Raw genomic sequence first — 23039 nt, 5'->3', positions numbered from 1 at the left:
GAGGGGGTTGTGGTTTTTAATCTTATAGGTGTCTTTTTCTATTTTTCCCTCTTTCTTTTTCCCGGGTAATTTATTTTACTACTTGCATTTCCTTTGGTTGCTGCATTTGTTTGCTCATTTTTTTAAAGTTTCTGTTTTTGATGTATTTGCAAAGCAAATAATCTGCTCATTTCTTTGTTTTCTTTTGTAGGAATGCTTCAAATCTCTTTCTCTCTCTTTTTTTTTTTTTGCTGGGGCAGTGAGGGTTAAGTGCCTTGCCCAGAGTCACACAGCTAGTGTCAAGTGTCTGAGGTCAGATTTGAACTCAGATCCTCCTGAATCCAGGGCCAGTGCTTTATCCACTGTGCCACCTAGTTGCCCCTAAATATCTCTCTCAATGAATGCCCACCCTTTTTTTTATTGCTAATTTGACTCAGATTTGCAGACTACATCTCTTTGGGCTGCATCTTCCACTCCTTTGCTCTTCAGAATACATGATTCCATTCTGGTCTGTGGTTTCTGGTGGCTACAGGATAGTTTTGTGTTATTTGAATTAAGGAGTACCATCTTGACTGTTACCATATATTCATCCACCCCCCACCCTCCGTGGCTGAACTTAAACACTCAGTCATCTTCTTTGCAAACATTTATTGGCAAGTACTATGCATGAAGGTAGGTTTTTCTGAGGCCTGAGGTATCCCTGCTTGGTCTTTATCCAGGGCGGAGTAGAGGAGATCCATGTACACCTCAATAAACATCCTCTAATCTGTTAGGGGAGGTTACTGGGGTTAACAGTTGTGGGGCTTGGTGGGTGCGTGGCATTAAGCTGCGTGAGGCGCCCCTGAGAGGAGACAGGTCTGCCCTTCGTTTGCTGGGCTGGAGAGACAACAAACAACAGGGGGTTAAGATTGCTGGCGCCTTCTCTATACTACCTAGTTAATCTCTGAGAGGGGGCAGAGTCCGGGAAAATGACACTTAGAAACATGCTAAGTAATTTTCCCTGCTTAGTAGGCCCAACAGGGCAGGGGGACATACTGGCCACAAAAATGAGCACAGAGTTGTAGGGCAAACCTCAAGTTTAGGGTAAAGTCAGTGTTTTGGGCGGTACAAGTTGTAAATTCTGAGCCTCCACCCCTTAATTTAAGCAAAAAAAAAAAAAGGATCTCCTTTATTCCTTGGGGAATACAAAATAAATAGCCCCCCAAAATTCTTTTAGGGACCCTTTTTGGATAAAATTCACACCGCTTGTTGGTATAGGAATTTCTTCTAAGCTCAGCCTCCCATGTATCTTTTTTTCTTTTAGTGCAGGGCAATGAGGGTTAAGTGACTTGCCCAGGGTCACACAGCTAGTAAGTATCAAGTCTCTGAGGCCGGATTTGAACTCAGGTCCGCTTGAATCCAGGGCTTTATCCACTGTGCCACCTAACTGTGGGCCCCCCCCCCATATTTTTACACATCCCACTAAATGTTGTTTACAACTCCTGTGGGAGTGAAGATGACAGGGCTAAGACTAAGTTTCCTTCTTAAATATACATGCCCTAGGACCTTAGGGAAGAAGGGAACAGTCTGAAATTGTGTTAGAGGCCTGGGAAATAGGAGTCAGTTACTATTTCCTTTCTCAAGGAGTCCCAGGCAGACCCCAGTGGGCCTAACTTCTAGCCACGGGACATTTTTCCTCCTCTAGGCCAAGATTCTCAATTCACCTAGAAGAGAATTAACTTGTCTAAGGACACACGGTGGTTAACTGGTATCAGAGCAGGTACAGAGACCCTGTTCTTTTCACTGCTGTCCAGTGTTCTTTTCACTACTCCCCATATTTCTGTAAGAGCCTCCTTTAATGACCACCCAGGCCATGAGGACCCAGGAGATAGGGCTCAGTCACAGAGTCACAGAGTCACAGAGTCCCAGAACCTTAGAGCTCAAAGGGACTTCAGAAACCATCTCAACCAGCCCATAAATGAGCAAGAATCTTCCTGGTAAGGACAGCTAGGTGGCACAGTAGATAGAGCACCAGCCCTGGATTCAGGAGGACCTGAGTTCAAATCTGGCCTCAGACACTTGACACTTAATAGCTGTGTGACCTTGGGCAAGTCACTTAACCCTAATTGCCTCACCAAAAATAGTAATAATTATAATGAATCTTCTGGTAACACACCCGACAAATTCTTTTACAGCTCAGACCACTTTGGTAGAGCCTGGTTAGGAAGTTTTACCTTTCATCAAGCCTCACTTTGCCTTTCTGTAATTCCCCCACCCATTACTCTTAGCTCTGCTCTCTAGACAACACTGCTTCTTGGGGAGCCTGGGGGAGGAAACCATTCTGTGGACAAGGAAGTGCCTGGTTGTTCTGGGGCCTGTGGAATGAACCTTAACTACTGACTCCCACCGCCCATCTACCCATACATCCAGACCCACCCCTCAGCCACCACTTAAAACTAGTACCAACCAATCTCCCAGAACAACCTGTCCTGAGGCAAAATCCCGCACATCAGTCTGCAGAAGCCAGGACCAAGAAGTACCTCAGACAAGCCCAGTCTTGACCCTCCACCCCATCTTTGCCAACCCTTGAATGCTCTTTCTGCAGTACTCATAGCCCTCCCTCCTTGAGGTGCCAGAGTCCAGGGCAGGAGCCTGAGCCAAGGGGCCCAGAATTGGGGGTAAGAAGGGGAGGGAACTCAGGAGAAGTAGCCCAATAATTACCCGCCATAGAGGCCACCATCATCTGAGCACTCTGCGGTCTTGAGGGGGATTGCCTGCTTTGTCCAACAGGACAGATATTCTTTGGTTTGTTCTTCATAGGACCTGGATGTAGTAGCAGGAAAGGTATGAAAAAGATGAGCAGTAGGGAAAGAGGTCAGTGCCAAGCAGAAGGTCAGACATGGTCACTTGTAGGGGTCCATGGGCAAAAGCGACAGCTGTGAAGCTGATGATTAAGGACCTGCTGTCTTGTTTCCTGTTAGTAATTGTTTTTTCAGTCATTTTTCAGTCATGTAGGACTCTTTGTGACTCCATTTGGGGTTTTCTTGGCAGAGATACTGGAGTCGTTTGCCATTTCTTTCTCTAGATCATTTTACAGATGAGGAAACTGAGGCAAATGGGGTTAAGTAACTTGCTCAGGGTCACACAGCTAGTAAGTGTCTGAGGCCAGCTTTGAACTCTTAAAGATGAATCTTCCTGACTTCAGGATCCAGCACTCTATCCACTGTGCCACCTACCTGCCCCGTTATACTGTAAGCCCAAGGGGCAAAGAGTGTGGCTCTTGGGATCAAAGGTTTAGGGCTGAAAGGGTTCTTAGGAAGCTCTAGTCCAATTACTTCCTTTTACAGAAAAGGAAACCAAGGCTGAGCAAGGAAATGACTGCCTACATTGACCCAGGTAGTAAGTAACAGAATTGGGGTTTGAGCCCCCAACTCAAAGTCCTAACTCTTCTACTACATAATACTGTCTAAATGTTATATGCTGGAGAACCAGCACATGGGGATCCTCCCCCTATGAGGACACTAGTGTACTTGCTGAGGAGCAGAGGTTGCAGGATCTATCCCTCTTAAGTAATCTCTGTGCTTGGGCATGTGGTCCGTAGGACCATCCGTAGGATGCATTTTTTGCATGTTGTAATAGAGAGAGGGTGATGCTGGTAGTAGGAAACAAAGCCGAGGCCTTTCAGTTTCATCTCTGCAATACACAGCCTTCACTCCTCTGATGGTGCCACTACTCTAGTGCTGGCCTGGATTTTTGCAAGAGCCTGCTGGTGGATCGGCCCGCCTCAAGTTTACCTCCTCACTCCAATCCATTCTTCACTCGGTCATAAAACTGATTTTTCTAAAAGCAGACCTGTTCCTGTCACACTTCCCCACCCCCCATTCAGTCAACTCCAGTGGCTCCCTCTCCCCTCCAGTATCAAACACAAACCTCTCTGCTTGGCATTCAAAGCCCTTCCTAAATCTTCCCACCTTTCCAATCTTCTTACACCCTACTACTCCCTGACACCAGCCTTCTGGCTGTTCCACGAACAAGACCCTCTATTTCTCAGCTCTAGGCATTTTCTCTGGCTGTCTCCATTGCCTGCAACATTCTCCCTCCCTCCCTCTGTTCCAACTACTGATCTCCCTGGCTTTCTTTAAGTCCCAATAAACTTCTGCTTTCTATAGGTGTCTTCCCCAACCCCTTTTAATTCCAGTGCCTTCTCTCTGTTACTTCCTATTTATCCCGTTTTTAGCATATATATACACACACACCTATATACATATATACAAACACATACATATGCACAAACACAATGCATATGTACATGTGTACATACATATATACATATGCATGTACATATGTATGTGTAGATACATCTATACACACATATATATGTGTGTATACACACATACATACACACACACACATATATTTGTCTGTATGTTGTCTCTCCTGTTAGATTGTCAGCTCCTTGAGGACAGGAACTGTCTTTTGCCTTTTTTTATAGCCTCAGTGCTTAGCACAGTGCCCAGCAAACAGTAGGTGCTTAATAAATGTTTATTGATTGATTGCCCAGAGATCTAGTGTTCTTTAGTGCTGCCTCACCTGCCTGGAAAAGTTAGCTTAACCTAGCCCCAGGGCTTGACCGCCCACCCCACAGTGTAGGACCACAGGTGATTCTGTGCTACCTGGATACTCACCTTCCTTATTTGGGATTCCAGGCAGCCTTGTCTCTAACCGTCCTTTGTAGATATGTCCATCCAGGCCCAAGATATCCACCTCATGCTGCAAACACACACCTCCACATCACCACGCTGGTGCCCAAGACCTCCCATCCTCAAACTGCCAACTTGCATCAGCCACCCATATCTACATCAGGAGTTCTTAACCCTTTTTGTGTCATAGACAAAAAACTCTATGGACTCCTGTTCTCAAATGCAAAAAACAAAATATACAGGAGTACAAAGGAAATCGATTATAGTGACATATATATATATATATATATATATATATATATACATACTTATATTTTTAAAATTGTTTTTAAAGTCATGGACCCCAGGTTAAGAACTCCTGGACTATGTTAACTGTGTGACCCTGGGCAAGTCACTTAACCCTCATTGCCCTGCAAAACAACAACAACAACAACAAAGTACAAAAAAATCAACCAAACAAACAAAAGAACTCGTGGACTAGAAGAAAGGTAGGGGGACTACAACTCTCTGCTAGCCCCTTCCACCCACTCCATGAACATAGCCATCCCTATGGCTTCAAGAAGACATGCTAGAATGTCGAGGGAAGTGAGAACTTCCTGTGAGTGAAGCTTGAGAGACACAAGTGCTTTCTTCACCTTAAGGTCTATGGTTCTAAGGCAGGCAAGTCCTGTCTTCCCATGCCCCCTTCCCATGCAGTTCTGGCTCCAGCTGATCCTCCCCATACCTTCAAGGAGGCCTGTACATCTTCTGTAGGGTAGACACACTGAGCCAGGTGCTGTAGGCGGGCATAGCGTCGGTAGGGGAAGGTAAGCGTATGGCTTCCACCACAACGACGAGGTACTGACATGTAGGAGTAATCTGGCATATCTTGAATCCTACAAGAGACAACAGCCCACGGGGTCATGAGGGAACCAAAACTGGGGTGATGGAGCAGGATGTAACACTCACCCTGCAGGGATGGTAGGAGACAGTTGAACAGCTCTCTTTAGGGAGTCAGAGGCTGATGGCTACTCTATCATCCCCTGCCCACAGAAGAGAGAAGGGGGAGGCTCATGGATTGGCAGGAGGCACAAAAATACTTTTTAGCATAAAATAGCATAAAAATAAATAGCACAAAAAGGGCCATATCCCAGTCAGGAGAGCTGTCGTCAAGGGGTGTTGTGAACCGGGACACACACACTGGTTTTGTTGTTTTGAAGTTTTTGTTTCCTTTTTTTCCTTTCTTTGTCTCCTCAATGCTTAGTACAGTGCTTGGAACATAGTAGGTCCTTAACATTAACTACTGGGTGACTGATATACCCCCAAACAAAAAAATGCATCATCAACACAAATCTCTCTCTCACACACACAGAGTATATGGGGAAAAAATGAGCAAAGAAAGGTGACTGCATTCCATCCCTCTCATCCTCTCTGTTTATTTGGATAGACACAGAAACTTCAATTTTTTCCCCAGCAGTGGGGGAGGGAGTAGGGCATACAGAACCCTGTGGGATGGGGGGGGCGGTGTGCTGCAACATTCCAGATCCTTTATCAGGATGGCAAGGGTTATCCCAGGACTTCTGTTTCATGTCTAAGCACCCTCCTCTTAAACCTAGCTCCTCACGGTAAAGGGTTTGGGGTGGGGAGGGACCCTGCCCTCCTGTCATCCATCCTACCGTTTGTAGTAGGAGGAACCGAGACACTGGGCCTGGATCAGCTCCCTGATCATCTGGCTGCTGCTCTTGACCGAGCCTCCAAAGTGAATCTGGACCTTTTCTATGTCCATGAGCATCTTGGAGTGCATGGAGTGCAGGCGGCCCACACTCCGTTCCAGCTGTCCCAGCTCCATTCGTTGGAAAGCGGTGCCCAACCTCATGCTGGGGAGTAGAGAGAGGGGATATTAGACTTCGCCCTAAAGCAAACTATGGGATGTGGTCCAACCCCTTCACCCTGTCCCTAACCCTAAATTGGAACCAGGCTGGTTATTTCTGAGACCAGGTTAGGGTTGCATTCCTGGATACAACTTCACTTTCCTAAACAATAGAAGCCTCTGTCAGAAACCCTCTATTCAATTCTATTGCATTCTCGTCTTTATTGGATACCTACTGTGTGCCCGACACTGTAGTTGGCAGTATGGGAGAGACAAAAGAAATACAAGTAGCATATGCCTTAAAAGTCAATATGGTCTGGGGCAGCTAGGTGGCGCAGTGGATAGAGCACCAGCCCTGGATTCAGGAGTACCTGAGTTCAAATCTGACCTCAGACTCTTGACACTTACTAGCTGTGTGACCCTGGGCAAGTCACTTAACCCCAATTGCCTCACCAAAAAAAAAAAAAGTCAATATGGTCACCTGGAACTAAGCTCACAGTCTGGTGAGTGGGCTGAGCCCTGGGCAGGGGAGAGACTACAGGGGTCTATGCTGGTACTAAGGCAGAACTTGGATTTTACACCCCTGCTGAGAACCAGGAGGTAGGCTTGGGTAGAAGTGGCCCAGGTTGGGGAGGGGAACAGGCTTGTGGGAGCTAACAACCACAACACACAAAGCTGGTTGATTGGCAAGTTGGTCTGGGGTCATCTAGGACCAGGAAACAGGCCTGGTGAGGGAAGAACCTGATTCTCCTTAAATCATACCACCTGGGACTTCTGAAGCTTGGGATACTGCAGCCTGGAAACAGTGCCTCACTTTAAGGAGCTAAAAGTCTAGTAAAAGAAAGGCAAGATGAGCTGACAGAGAAAGGTGAGGACCATAGAAAGTTTCTTCAGTAACAAGGAAGACCAAGGACCACCCTCAGAGGAAGATGTCAACATCAGGGCCCCTATATCTAAAGCTTCCAAGAAAAATATGAATTGGTCTCAGGCCATAGAGGTGCTCAAAAAGGACTTTGAAGATAAAATTAGCTTGAAAAGTCAAATGGAAAAGGAGGTACAAAAGCTCTCTGATGAAAATAATTGCCTAAGAATTAGGATTGAACAAATGGAAGCCAGCGACTTTATGAGAAACCAAGACACAATAAAGCAAATCCAAATGAATAAAAAAATAGAGGGCAATGTGAAATATCTTCTTGGAAAAACTGCTGACCTGGAAAATAGGTCCAGGAGAGATCATTTGAAAATTATTGGTCTACCTGAAAACCATGATCAAGGAAAGAGCTTACACATCATCTTCCAAGATATTCTCAGGGAAAACTGCCCTGAAATTCTAGAAGAAGAAGCTAAAATAGAAATTGAAAGAATCCACCGATCACCTCCAGAAAGAGATTCCAAAAGGAAAACTCCTAGGAATATTATAGCCAAATTCCAGAACTCTCAGGTCAAGAAGAAAATATTGCAAGCTGCCAAAAAGAAAGAATTCAAGTACTGTGGAGCCCCAGTCAGGATATCACAAGATCTAGCAGCTTCTACATTAAGGAACTGGAGGGCATGGAATATGATATTCCAAAGGGCAAAGGAAATGGGATTACAACCAAGAATCACCTACCCAGAAAAACTCAGCATTATCTTTCAGCAGAAAAAATGGGACTTTAATGAAAAAGAAGACTTTCAGATCTTTGTGATGAAAAGACCTGAACTGAATGGCGAATTTGACTTTCAAATACAAGACCCTAGAGAACCATAAAAAAAAAAAAATTTGGAGCTGGGGGACATACCTGGGGTTGTACAGTGGGCGACTGTCTTGTGTCTGAGGCTGGGTTTTGGCTGGGATCCCCCTGGGTCCAGGGGTGATGATTTGTCCACTGTGTCACTTAGCTAGATGATAACATCTTTAGGGTTAAATTGAGGGGTGAAGGGAATTCATTGGGGGAGGGGGAAGGGCAGAAGCAAAATCCTACATGAAAGTAACAGGAAAAGGCTTATGGAGTAGGGGAAGAGATGGGAGAGGAACAGGGCAGTAAATGAATTTTACACTCATCAGAAAAAGTTCAAAGATCTTAAACTCATCAGAGCTGCCTCAAGGAGGGACTAACAGACACACTCAACTGGGTGGAGTAATCTATTTAATCTGGGCAGTAAATGAGCCTAACACTCATCAAAATTGGCTCAAAGACCTCAATCTCATTAGAATTGGCTCAGGGAGGGAATACTCAATTGGGTGGAGTAATCTCTATAACCCAGCGGGAAAATATGTGGGGAAAGGGATAAAGAGAGAGGGGCAAAAGAAGGGAGGGCAGAGTGGGGGAGGGGACAGACAGAAGCAAATCCCTTTTGAAGAGTGATAGGATGGGGGGCGGCCAGTGGTGCAGTGGATAAAGCACTGGCCCTGGATTCAGGAGTACCTGAGTTCAAATGTGGCCTCAGACACTTGACACTTACTAGCTGTGTGACCCTGGGCAAGTCACTTAACCCCCGTTGCCCCACAAACAAAAACAAAAAGAGTGATAGGATGAAAGAAGATGGATAATAGAATAAATATCATGGGGAAGGGAATAGGATGGAAGGGAAACAGTTAACAATAGTAATCATGAAAAAGAGAAAAGGGGGAAAAATTGTACAAAAAATATTTATAGCAACTCTTGGTAGAGGCTAAGAATTGAGAATCAAGGGAATGTCCATCAATTGAGGAATGATGGAAAAAGCTGTGTTATATGATTGTAGTGGAATGGACTTGTGCTACAGGAAATGACAAACAGGATGATCCCCGAATAACCTTGAAAGACTAATGAACATCGATGTATAGTGAAGCAAAGACATCGTGTAGTGACAGCAGTATTGTTCAATGAGTAATTGTGAATGACTTAACTACTCTCAGCAGTACAATGATCCAAGACAATCCCAAGGAACTAATGAGGAAGCTTACTATGCACCCCTATAGAAAGAACTGATAAAAAGAACACTTGTGGATTGTACATATATAACCTGATTGCGATCTTTTGGAGGGGGGAGGAAAGGGAGGGAGGGAGGGAGAAAAATTTAGAACTCTAAATCTTATGAAAATGAATGTTGAAAACTACCCTTACATATAAATGGAAAATAAAATAAATGTTTAAAAAAAAAAGTCAATATGGCAGGGGCAGCTAAGTGGCGCAGTGGATAAAGCACCAGCCCTAGAGTCAGGAGGACCTGAGTTCAAATGTGGCCTCAGACACTTGATACTTACTAGCTGAGTGACCCTGGACAAGTCACTTAACCTTCATTTCCCCGTGCCAAAAAAAAAAAAGTCAATATGGTAGACTAGAAAGAGCTTTGCCTGCAAGGGCAGAAGATTCTCATCCCAGTTGTGTGATCTTGGACAAAGCTTTTTAACTTACTTCCTCTGGGCCTACTTTTTCATCTGCAAAGGGAAAATAATAGCTCACGTTTCTCCACTGTTTTAAGGTTCTACTTACAAGTGTCCTCCTTACAACAATGCAGGAGGTAGTTCCTCCTCTTTCCGGGCCTACCTTACAGGTTGGGGTTGTGAAGATCAGATAAGCTAATGCAGGAAAGAATTTTGTTTTCTAAAATGCAAGAGAAATTGGGTTGTTGTGGTTATTAGTCCACTATTCAAATATTCTCTGTCGGAGAAGGCAAGACACACAAGAAACACCTGGAAACTAATACATATTCAAAGATAGAAAGATCTGTTATTGCTTCAGTGATAATCCTCCTCCACTCCAACCCCTGTGACTTGGCTTCCCAGACATTTCTTGTCCTCATTTCTCCATCAGCCCTCTTTAGGAGACCCACCCACTGTTCTAGAGGTCAGTCTTGTGTTCTCCTAATTTTGGGGGGGAGGGGGTGGAGGGTGAAGGAATCAATGTACCACGTTGGCTATCATCAAAAGAAATAGGGCACAGTTACATTTAATATAATTGGTCCAGAAGATCCGCAGTGAAGCACATTACCTACCTGCTAAGAAAGAGGCCATGGACTCAAGATGCAAAGAAACAAAGGGTTTTTTTGGACACAGCCAATGCAGGAATTTGTTTTGCTTGACTATGGTTTTTGTTACATGTTTTTCTTTTATTTTCTTTCTTTTTTCCCCAATAGGGAAATGGAGGTAGGAGGGAGAGAAAACTGGGTTTTTTTGGTCATTGAAAACAGTTTAATTTAATTAAAAAAATTAATATCATGGGGGTACCACAGGAGATAGGGAATATTCTACAAAGTTTTGTGAGTGAACAAACTGACAAGATGTACGATGATTTAGACAGAATAGAAAGCAATACACTGAGGTCCTGTGTATATTCTGCAAAAAAAGCATTGGTCAAAAAAAAAACCCCAACCCCACAAAAACACAAACATTGGTCATGCAGTCAGGAGACCTGGATTTGAATCTCAGCTCAACTACTTAAACAGTTATGTGACCTTTAGCACTGGTGCCAAACTGTATTGGCTCTGCCTCTCCTTTGGATCCACCAATGTCGCAGAGAGGGAAAACCTGCTGCATGGGCAACAGCTTGTTTTCCATATTTATCTCCCCAGGCCAGCGCCCTGGAGAGGACACTCCAGCTACTCCTCATGGGGTAGATACAACACGGCTGTTACTGGTTATAAGTCACTCAGGAGCTGCGGCTCCCATATCAGACTGCACAGCCACACTGTGGCCTGTGGCTCTTCAAGGCGCTGATCCATGGTCGTCCGAGACTAGTGGAGGCCTATTACTACTACTATTACCTTTGTGGGCCTCAGTTTCCTCATCTGTGAAGTGGAGATAATACCTGGTCTGCTTTTTTCACATAGGGTTCTTGTGGGAAGTCAGATGAGTTAATGTACCTTCATCGATTGTTAGATCTGAAAGGAACTTCAGAGATGCCCTAGTCCAAATTCCACCCCTTCCTCTCACCTACTTAAAACAGATGAAGTAAGGCATAATGATTAATAATTAATGCTATGGGGGCAGCTAGGTGGCACAGTGGATAGCGCACCGGCCCTGGATTCAGGAGTACCTGAGTTCAAATCCAGGCTCAGACCCTTGACACTTACTAGCTGTGTGACCCTGGGCAAGTCACTTAACCCCAATTGCCTCACCAAAAAAAAAAAAAAAATTTTTTTTAAATAATTAATGCTATGGGGAGTCTAGAAAGAGAGAGAGAGAGATTGGTGTTGGTTGGTGCTACAGGGATTTCCCAACAGCAACTTTGTGCTCAAGCCAGAATTGTCTCCTCCTCATCCTCAATATGTCTAGCTTCCTTTCCTTTGTTTGTGCTATCTCACCTGAGTGTGCCTTCCCCCTTCAGTTTGTCTAACTCCTCCTTTTTTAGGGTCCTGATATAGGTTCACCTCTTCCATGAAGCCTTCCCTGATAACCGGCCAAAAGGGATGACCCCCTTTGTTCTCTAGTACTCTGTACCACCCAATGGCACACACAATCAGATCCTACCCAAAATTGTTATTTGTGTGTGTGTGTGTGTGTGTGTGTGTGTGTGCCTACCTTGTTTTCCCAAATTGATCAGAAGTTGACTTGAGGACAGAGATGATATCTTATACTTATATCTGAGAACACAGTGCAATAGCACTATTCAAATATTCTCTGTTGGGGAAGGCAAGACATGCAAGAAAACACCTGGGTACTGATACATATTCAAAGATGGAAAGATTGGTTATTGCCTCAGTGACAATCCTCCTCCGATCCACCCCCTGTGACTTGGCTTCCCGGACATTTCTTGTCTTCATTTCCCCATCAACCCATTAGGTCGGAGAGCCACCCATTGTCCTAGAGGTTGGTCTTGTGTTCTTTTAATTTTTTTGAGGGGAGGGGGAGGAATCAACGTGCCACTTTGGTTGTCATCAAAAGAAATAGGGCATAGTTACATTTAACATAAGATCAGTGATGAACCACGCTACCTAACTAGCACAGTGCTGATGGAATGAGCTTAAAGGAACTTGATACTTGTTCAGTGAACTAAATTGATTTTTTTTTTCCCTTTTGGAGGCCATCGGGCTTAAGTGACTTGACCAAGACTTGAACTCGGATCCTCTGGACACCAGGGCTGGTACTCTAGCCACTCTATCTTTTAAAGCCTTCAGCCTTAGTTGTAGCTAGCAAGCTTCTGTCCCCTTTGCTTTGCCTCTATTTAGCCAATGATTGGGGCAGCAAGGTGGTACAGTGGATAGAGCACTGGCCCTGATGTTGGAAGGATCTGAGTTAAAATCTTACCTCAAATACTTACTAGCTATGTGACCCTGGGCAAGTCATTTAACCCCAATTGCCTTAAAAAAAAAAACTTCCGGGGCCATCCCCAATCATCCTGATAACACATCTTGCCACTAGACCCAGATGGCTCTGGAGGAGAGAATGAAGTGGGTGACACCTTGCACAGCCCTCCTTCGTTTAAATCCAATTTAGTACAAGTCATGACAGCTGTTCCTCTTTGGTAACAAAGGACAAACAACAAAAACAAGCCTATGGGGGGCAGCTAGGTGACGCAGTGGTTAGAGCACCGGCCCTGGAATCAGGAGTACCTGAGTTCAAATCTGGCCTCAGACACTTAACACTTACTAGCTGTGTGACCCTGGGCAAGTCACTTAACCCCAATTGCCTCACTTTAAAAACAAAAAAACCCAAGCCTATGACTATGGTCATATTCCACATACCTCAGGATAGGCCTGTTTCAACTTCTCACTAGCTAATCTGAGTGACTCTGACTGTTAATCAGGATTTTAATTCTAAACTGTGAACTGAGAACTTGTCACTAAGCCTATTGACTCCCAAGCCAGTGATAACTTATAGAGGTTGTAGGAACCAATTTATAAGCCCTGACACGAAAATGCCTCCTAGCAGAGTCCCAGAGGCCCCACACAGGGGATGGTAGCTCCCCATTCCCTCCAAAATCAAATATAAAATCCTCTGACTTTTAAAGCCTTTCATAATCTGGTCACTTCCTACCTCTCTAGGTAGGAAGGTCTCTAAGGACCTCTGTGATCCAATAGGGTCGGTTGATGTGGATAGAGCGCCAGGCTCAGCTTCCTGAGTTCAAATCCCTCTTTGGACACTTATTAGTTTGATGACCCTGGGCAAGTCCCTTAAACCTGTTAGCCTCAGTTTCCTCATCTGTCAAATGATCTGGAAAAGGAAATGGCAAAGGGGCAGCCAGGCGGTGCAGTGGATAGAGCACCAGCCCTGGAGTCAGGAGGACCTGAGTTCAAATCTAGCCTCAGACACTTAACACTTACTAGCTGTGTGACCCTGGGCAAGTCACTTAACCCCAATTGCCTCACTAAAAAAAAAAAAAAAAAAAGGAAATGCTAAACCACTGCAGCATCTTTGCCAAGAAAATTCCAAGTGGAGTCACAAAGAGTAGGACACGAAACAATAAATGTGACCCAGTGACATGTGGCATCTCATCTCCCAGTGGGCTCCAGGCCTTTTTCTAGTCCTAGAAAGCTCTCTCCCTTCTTCCCTGGTTTCTCTGGCTTTCTTCAAGATTCAGCTCAAATCCCATCTTCAAGATATGGCTGTTCCAAGAGGCAGCTAGGTGGCGCAGTGGATAGAGTACCGGCCCTGAATTCAGAAGGAGCTGTGTTCAAATTTGACCTCAGAGGCTTGACACGTACTGGCTGTGTGACCCTGGGCAAGTCACTTAACCCTCACTTCCCTGCCCCCCAACAAAAGAATGTGAGTTCCTTGGGGGCAAGAACCATGTTTTGCTTTTCTTTGTCAACCCACCACTTAGCACAGTGCCAGGCACATAGTAAATCCTCAGTCAATGCTTTTAATTGACTGATCCCTATAGATAAATGGTTGTTGACCTGTTCCGCCCTCCCACCCCACCCCCAACCTCTCTTCCCCTACTTCCCACACAGTTAACTCCATTGCCCCAAATGATGGGTTTTATTCCTTGCTCTATAACTCAAGGTGAGTTGTATGAAGGGTATAAATAAGATGAATAAGCAGGAGAATCCTGGGTAGGACTCAACCTTAGCAGAGAATGGACCATAAAGAGAGGTCAAGACTAGGAAGGACCTGGAGCTAGAACCCTGGGGAGGGGCTGGGCTGGGGAAGCTTTCATCTTCCATAATGATCCAATCATTTCTAGCTCGGGGCCTCATCCCCAGAAAGCAACAAATCCTTTGACCCGGCTCCAAAATATTTCTCTTGAGTCTCTCCTCCAGCCCTCTAAAAACAACTGCCTCTGATACCCCCATCCAAAGCCCCTTCTCTGGGCAGAGCCATCCCATACTTGCGGCTTTGCTGCCGGACTTGCTCCAATTCATAGATGGTGTAGGGACGGTTAGAACGATGTGCTGGCAGTCCTGGGCCACTAGGCACTGAGGGAATGATCCTGTCCACAGGGAGGAGGAGCAACATGAGAAATCCAGATTACCTGAAATCCACTTATGGTTCCCACAACCCCTGCGAGTTCACTTAGGGGGGTAGTGACAAGAGCTCTCTCCTCTCTCATATTATCCATCTATTCTTCTAGACAATTTGTATGCTGTAGTGATGGGTAGAGGCCGAGTCTTTATTGAGCAGGGGACTGAAATCTGATCTACAATAGGGTACAATCTCTGCCTTGAGAGCCATCTTGGATCATGGCACAGTTGGCCTTTCTCCTTCTGGTCCCCTCTGTCCTGCCTATTTTATCGTGGTGTGAGTGACTATATAACCCAACCCAGAGATGTTACTTATGGACTGGATCTTGCCTAAGAACTTGAATCCAATAAAACTCCTATTTCACCAAAAAAGAAAAAAGTGCATCCCCTAGTATCCACTAGAGCCTAGCTTCTTAAACTGTGGATTTAAATCCCATATAGGGTCAGATAACTGAATGTGAGGGTTGTGAAAAATTTGGCAACAGTAAAAAGTTATTGGGGCAACTAGGTGGCACAGTGGATAAAGTGGCCTTGGATTCAGGAGGACCTGAGTTCAAATCTGGCCTCAGACACTTGACACTTACTAGCTGTGTGACCCTGGGCAAGTCACTTAACCCTCATTGCCCTGCCAAAAAAAAAAAAAAGGGAAAAAAGGGAAAAAAAGTTATCTATACCTTTTTTATATGCCTATATACCCAGAATCACATAAAAATTTCTTGGGCAAAAAGGGGTCACGAGAGGAAAAAGTTTAAGAAGCCCTGGCCTAATAGATCATTCTGTCCCTATATCCCTCATCCATCTGCTTAATGCACCTTCCCAGACCCAGGGAAGGAGATGGTCTTCATGCTAGGTACAAATGGGTAAATAATAATGATAATAATTTATATAGTGCTTTAGTCTACAAAGCACTTTACAAATATTTATCTCAACATGAGAATTGGAAGGGGAGCCGAGAGAGAGAGAGTGAAGAGAGGTAGGGGAGAGTTCAGAATTCAGAAAGACACTGCCTCCTTCCCACAAATGAGGTGCTTAAACGGGACTGGCTTGGTGGTATATGGGCACTTACGGTCCAGGTACAGCTGTTTCCAAGGGCCGGTCGCATGAAAGACAATGGAAATGTGCCAAAAGCTGCCTGTTGGGAAAGAAGCAGAGGGTAAATCTCCCTCACATCCCATTATGTGCAAGTCAAAAAGCACTGGAGGGATTCTCTAGCCTTAATCCAAGAACAGCACTGAAACCTGTGACAAGAAAGCAGGGAGCAGACAAGTTGGAAACAAAGCCTGTAGAATAACCCTGATCACAGCCGTGGAGGACTTGCTAGGGATCAAAGGAGGTGGCATTTGCTCATGCACAATATAGTCACATACGCAAGTGCATACACACACTTCTGTGACATTTAAGAAGTTTGAGAGACATAGTTTTGGGGTAATCATTTTAGTAATTAAGCTAACATGTTGATTAACAAAACAAGGTCAGTGCCAAAGACCCTTTTTATGGTGATGGGCTTACAGTTTATATGCCCTTGGAAGAATGGGTGTTCCTTAGGGTGGCAATCAACTCTGATTGGTTAACAATTTATGAGAAAGTGAATATTATAGTGGGAAGTGGTCTATATTAAAATTAGGGTCTTGGGGTATGTGACTCGGATCAAGCCTTGGTCAAAGAGACATCAATTTCTTTGTTGTTGTTGTTGCTGTTGTTGTTTTTTGGTGAGGCAATTGGGGTTAAGTGACTTGCCCAGGGTCACACAGCTAGTTAAGTGTCAAGTGTCTGAGGCCAGATTTTAACTCAGGTCCTCCTGAATTCAGGGCCAGTGCTCTATCCACTGCACCACCTAGCTGCCCCGAGACATCAATTTCCATATCACCTGTCTGACAAAGGAGAGAATCCACATTTCCCCAGACCTGTCAGTGTAAATACAATGAGCAGAAATCCTCCCAGTTGCCCAAAGTTAGAATTTCTTTTACTGTCTTTGAGAAAGATTTCCCACACTGGTTGATTTCTGGATAAGGAAGTAGAAAAGGGGGAAAACCTTGGTCCTGATTCAATAATTAATTATTAATAGAAGAGAGAGATGATCATTTCTCTCATACCCATAAACAACTACACTCTCCAGCAAATTCATGTTCACATATGTACACACATCAGTAAGATTTCTCTCTGTAGGTGCCACATCTTCTTTCTCATTTGGGGGATCTCTTTCAGGTGGTGATTAGTGGATTCTTTCAAATTCTATTTTACCTTCTGGTTCTAGGATATTGGGGCTATTTTCCTTTATAATTTCTTGAAATATGATGTCTAGGGGCAGCTAGGTGGTGCAGGGGATAAAGCACTGGCCTTGGATTCAGGAGAACCAGAGTTTAAATCCGGCCTCAGACACTTGACACTTACTAGCTGTGACCCTGGGCAAGTCACTTAACCCTCATTGTCCTGCCAAAAAAAAGCCATGAAATATGATGTTAAATATGATATTAAAAATTACTTCTCCTTGACACATCTGCTCTCCCAGGAGGAAAAGCAGACTGATAAAGGAGAGGTCTGCCCCAGCTCATCCCAAATGAGCCTTGATGTGCCTTCGGAATACTTGGAAACTGTGGTTACCTAGTCCTAGAGTGATTCACAGGTAGCTTGCTAGTGCCCTCTAGTGGCCCAATGTGGAAGAGCTGGCACCTGAGCTCTGCTACCTTTATATGATTTCAAAAGATGCTAGTCTCTCAGGCTAGGGTACTTATGCAGAAAAGTAGAGCCATGCCCCATTATCACCATGCCTTTGATGTTTCTGGATTCTTAAACCTCCCACTCTTACAATACAGGTGATTACGGAAAGAGCAAAAGCCCACACACGTGTCCAGCCCTCTTATGAGCCCTTACAGAGGAGGCACAGTGGAAGGAGTCTGGGAAGCGGCATTGGATCGCCTCCCTCCTCTCCCCCAGGGCAAGGGCATCCACTAACCTCTCAGGGTTGGCTGTTCCATCTTGTGGTCTTGCCCCTGGCTGGGTGTTCTTCCGGGGCCTCTTTATCTTCATTTGTGCCTGGCCATTCCAACTGTCCTCCCCACCCCACCCCCACCCAAGTGTGATCTCACAGTGTCTGCCCGCCCGGTTCACCTCCGCATGGTAGCAGCTTCGTCAGACTGATAGAGTGGGGACTGTTCCTTCAGCTGCTTGCGCAAGGCCTTCCACCTCTCCTCCAGCAGCTTCTTTACAGGATCTAACTCTAGGCGATCCAGCTTACTCGGGGAAAAATAAGCATTCGTGTTTAGGAGGGTGTGAATGTCCAAGGAAAAGAGAAACGGGTGTCTAGCCTTGAAGGAAAGGGAAAGGGAAAGGGGAACAGTAATACCAAGGCCGGTCCCACCTCATGAGAATAGTAGAAGCCCCTTGGCATTGGATAGACTTCTGAGGCCTCACCATCTTTTTGAGTTCCCCGGATACCCTCAGGGAGTAGGTACCCAAGTATGCCAGCCCCAAAGTAGGGCACCTCACCTTGGTATCCATTTCTACCAGGAGCTTGTCCAGAACTTTCTTCCAATCCTTCTCTTGACCAGTCATCTTTGTCAGCAGATCCTGCATCATTTGGTTCAGCTGTTCTGTGGTGGCATCAAACTGGATTCGGCTCACTTTGGCAGCAAGGGCAGTCTTATCTGCTTTCTGTCTCAGGAGACATGAGAGAGGGGCCCACATCGGGTAAGGGCAATGGAAGCACCCCTCAGTGAGTCCGTCTCTCTGGGGACATCCTTCATCCCAACTGCCCACCTGATATCCACCTCAGCCACCAACCAACATCTCTTTGATCTATTTCTCTCCCATGTGTCCCCCTACCCCGCAAACAGTGAATGCATTTCATAGAATTAGCTAGTACAAAATGCCTGTTATACAAACGTATCTTATGTGTGCATGCCCTCTCACCACATCAATCTCCATTTCCAGGTGTTCCCTGTTGGCTTTCTCCTTCTCTAGCTTCTCCAGGGACTGGTACAGGACCTGAGTACAAGGTTGAGAAGGACAGAGATGGAAATAAAAGTGTCAGACCTAGTGGAATGGGCTTGGGAGGGGAGGCTCTTTCAAGAGTAGAGATAAGTTTGGGCCCAGGACAAAGACCTCCATTCCTACAGGCCAAGATAGCGCTGTCTGATTCTGAAGCAGGGGTGTGTTTTTTTTTGAAGCTGGTTAACATGATACCTCCTCGGGGCAGCTAGGTGGCGCAGTGGATAGAGCACGGCCCTGGAGTCAGGAGTACCTGAGTTCAAATCCGGCCTCAGACACTTAACACTTACTAGCTGTGTGACCCTGGGAAAGTCACTTAACCCCAATTGCCTCACTAAAAAAAAACAAAAACAAAAACAAAACATGATACCTCCTCACACCTCACCAGGAAGCAGATGGGCCAGATTTGGGGTTTGAAGACATCATGCATTTCTTTTTATTTATTTTATTGTATTTATTTATTTGAGGGGGGACAGGGCAATGAGGGCTAAGTGACTTGCCCAGGGTCACACAACTAGTAAGTGTCAAGTGTCTGAGGTCACATTTGAACTCAGGTCCTCCTGAATCCAGGGCCAGTGCTTTACCCACTGCACTGCCACCTAGCTGCCCCAACATCATGCATTTCTAGCCTTTCCCCCTCCTCATTCCTGCCCCTTCCTCCCAGCACAGCCTAGCCCAGCCCAAACCTCACATCAATGTCTTTCTGCTTTTGCCTGTGATCCTCAATGAGATTGCCCGTGGTGATGTTAAGTTTCTCACAGTCACCTTGCACCTGAAGTATAGTGGCCTGGATATGACCCAGTAGCTCTTCATCCTGAAATAAGAGGAGGAGGAGGGGGAGGAAAGGAAGGACAAAAGGAAGCCATTTTGAGGTTGGTTGGCATGACCCTTTCCCTCCCCACAAACTCATAGGCCTTTCTTCCAGGACATGTCAAAATCCCGAGCTAAGTCATGTAAAATGAACCACTTAGTAAAGAACTGAGTGACCCCATGGGATGTACTGAAGAAACACCGGGTAGTTGTACAGTACTGGTGTAATTTGGGGGATGAATCTTATTCTTCCTCAGCACCCCCACCTCCCCATCTAGGGTTCCCCCAGGAAGGCAGAATCTCCATCTAATGACTCAGCACTATGGAAATGGCTGTCCCACAGGTGGGAGGGTAGGTCCCCACCAGCCCTGTTTTTTAATTGCATGGAATCTCAGGTTTCTGAATAATCAGAGCAGATAATGAGATAGGGGAGGTGTGGGAAGTGTCTATTCATTCATGCATTCATTCGTTTAATTCATGAATTCATTTAACAAGCATTCATTAAACAGCCCCTGCCTCAGGAAGCTTACTTTCTACAGTAAGTGGAAACAATTTGTTAGATAAGTGTTGCAACATATAGGTAAAGTAGATATGGAGTAATGGGGGGGGGTTGCCATAACAACTGAAGGGATCAGGATAGGCCTCTTCTAGGATCCTTAAAGTGAGATAATGTGGAGGTACAGTGGAAAGAACACTAGCTTTTTAGGCAGAAGACCTGGGTTCAAATCCTCCCTTTCTAATTTTTTTGTGTGTGAGGCAATTGGGGTTAAGTGACTTGCCTAGGGTCACACAGCTAGTAAGTGTTAAGTGTCTGAGGCTGGATTTGAATTCAGGTCCTCCTGACTTCAGGGCCAGTGCTCTATCCACTGTGCCACCTGGCTGCCCCACAAATCCTCCCTTTCTAATATATATTACCCGTGTGACCTTAAGCAAGTCACAGAACCCAAATGGGTCTCAGTTTCCAAATTTGTAAAATGAAGCGGTGGGACCAGATGTTCTCTAAGGTCCCTTTCAGCTTTAAGTCTATCATCCTGTGTCTTTGGAAGCAGTGATTCTAAAGGCATAGGTGAAGAACTAAATTTTAGGCATGAGGGATAGCCCAAAGGCATAGAGAGGGGAGATGGCATGTGTGAGGACCAGCAAAAAGGTCAGTTTAGCTGGACTATGGAGTATATAAAAGGGAGGAATGTGTAATAAGCCTGGAAATGGTCTAGATCCAGATCATGGAGGGATTTAAGTATCAAGCAAAGGAGTTTGTAATTTTATCCTAGAGACCATGGGGAGCCCTAAGGCCTTCTTTTTTTTTTTTTTTTTTAAGTGAGGCAATTGGGGTTAAGTGACTTGCCCAGGGTCACACAGCTAGTAAGTGTTAAGTGTCTGAGGCCGGATTTGAACTCAGGTACTCCTGACTCCAGGGCCGGTGCTCTATCCACTGCGCCACCTAGCTGCCCCGCCCTAAGGCCTTCTTGAGCAGAGTAGTGACATGGTCAGGCCTGTGCTTGAAAAATGTCAATTTGGCATTTGTGTTGAGGATGCATTGCCAGGGGAAAGACTGGACACAGGAGGAACAATTGGGAAGCTAGGGCAGTAGTCCAGGGATGAAAACAATGAGGGTCTGAACTAGGGTGGTGGCCATTTGGATGGAGGTACAGACACAAGAAATATGGAGGCAGAAATGTGATTGAAGAGTTGAGGCTATATTGCAGGTTTTGAAGCTGGGTGATTAAAAGGATGACAGATTATAGGGAATTTAGGAGGAGGGTGTTTTAGGGGAGGGAGATAAGGAGTTCTGTTTCACTCAGATTGAGTTTGACTTTTTTTGTTTTTGAGGCAATTGGGATTAAGTGACTTGTCCAGGATCACATGGTTAGTGTCTGATGCCAGATTTGAACCCATGTCTTCCTGACTCTGGGGCCAGTATTCCACCTAAACTACATCCCATATTGAGTTTGAGATACCTACTCCCATTGGTATTCTCCGATTGGCAGTTGGGATATGAGACTGGATCTTAGGGCCCTGTCCCAAACGCCTGCTACCTTTCCAACAAAATAGCAGTCCCTGTCCTCTGGGGAGTAGAGGGGACCAAGAGTCGTTGGTATCTAGGTGCAATTACTCTTGGTCCCCACTAGGGGGTGAGGTAGAGCTTTGTGAAGTTTAGACTTGGGGATTGACTCTCTGGCCTATCCCAGTCCAGCGGCTGTCCCTGCCAGACTTACCTGGTTTTGGAGTTGATTCTTTCTAGAGGGCCGAGTCACCATCAGGCTATTGACCATATCTTGGAGTTGCTCATAGCGCTGCACTAACCTGCTGACTTGCTGGCTCAGGTCCAGGCTGCAAGCTGGACAGGTGGTATGTGGGTCAACTTTACCAGGGTCCAAGGGGGCTGGAGTCTTCGGCGGTGCCATGCTCATAGACAGCAGCGTGGATGATGAAGTCAGCATGCTTTCTATGATCATCCTGAGCTTATCTAACTAGATAGCAAAGAAAGTCAGGTTGGGGCGAGTTCAGCGTGGGTTACTAGTGGGGGGGGGGGGAGCAAACAGATCAGGAGAGCTCTTTGCATCAAGGCGACCTCTAGGCCTTCTCTGCTGGCTCATGGGTTCCAAGGCAAGGTTTCCTTCAGTTAGGCTCAGACACTGGCTTTCCTGCCACATGTCACTGTCTTGTGCCCAATCTGTGGCACTAACACATCTCTAAATTGTGAAGTAGACTAGCAGATTGCACCAGATTCTATAGGGCATACAGATGTCCATGATCCTACTGGGGAATGAATGGCAATTGCAGGCAGGGAATAGACTGACAGGGGGTCTGGGCTATTAGCCTCAGTCGAGGTGGGAAGTATCAGAGAGACAGTAAACAGGGCATTGCTTCCTTTCACTCAGCAGCTTCTCCTCACGGTTCCAGAGGGAGGGCTACACAAGAGTTTCTCTTTTTCTATAAGGTCTCTCCCCACTGGACAAACGTTTCTGTGAGTTCTATGGTCGTCACCCAAGCTGTGGCTCCCCCAGGAAGGACAGCAGAGAAAGTGGAGACTTGGTCTCTGGTGCTTAGCAGGAGGGAGGCTTGTTCCTCCCCTCTCTGCTCAGCTCCTGAGGCCCAGGTCCCTCACCTGTTCCTGGAGATAAATGGTGGCTTCAGTCACTGACTGCTCCACAATGGCCTTGCCCTGCTCCTGCCGTTCCCTCAGTAGCGCCAGCTCCTTCTCTATGTCACTCACATTCACTCTGGACCACAGAACCAAGGTGCTTAGTGAGGCTTTTTTAGTGAGGCAATTGGGAGTGAGGCAGCACCCAAGGGATGAGCACTGGGCATTAACCCTCAAAAACTAGCAAGGGGAATTGAGGGTTGGGCGAGATGGGTCTTTAATTTTC

The 23039-nt window shown here is 45.7% G+C and overlaps 1 protein-coding gene across 1 annotated transcript in view; it reads right to left on the bottom strand.

Moving 5' to 3' along the window:
- Positions 1–748: 748 nt before the first annotated feature.
- Positions 749–23039, bottom strand: part of QRICH2 (glutamine rich 2) — a 33570-nt gene continuing 11279 nt past the window's right edge. The window contains exons 10-21 of the mRNA XM_044003287.1: positions 22778–22892; positions 21885–22139; positions 19550–19672; positions 18781–18855; positions 18358–18522; positions 17980–18101; positions 15938–16003; positions 14739–14840; positions 6314–6514; positions 5383–5533; positions 4644–4728; positions 749–855 (exon numbers count right to left, since the gene is read on the bottom strand). Of these exons, the coding sequence (XP_043859222.1) occupies positions 749–855; positions 4644–4728; positions 5383–5533; positions 6314–6514; positions 14739–14840; positions 15938–16003; positions 17980–18101; positions 18358–18522; positions 18781–18855; positions 19550–19672; positions 21885–22139; positions 22778–22892 (1567 nt within the window). The remainder of the gene's footprint in view (positions 856–4643; positions 4729–5382; positions 5534–6313; positions 6515–14738; positions 14841–15937; positions 16004–17979; positions 18102–18357; positions 18523–18780; positions 18856–19549; positions 19673–21884; positions 22140–22777; positions 22893–23039) is intronic.

The sequence above is a fragment of the Dromiciops gliroides genome, chromosome 4 (assembly GCF_019393635.1).
Source record: "Dromiciops gliroides isolate mDroGli1 chromosome 4, mDroGli1.pri, whole genome shotgun sequence".
In the NCBI taxonomy this organism is placed as follows: domain Eukaryota; kingdom Metazoa; phylum Chordata; class Mammalia; order Microbiotheria; family Microbiotheriidae; genus Dromiciops; species Dromiciops gliroides.
The sequence above is the reverse complement of the archived record's forward strand: the minus strand, read 5'-3'. Positions and strand labels throughout refer to the sequence as shown.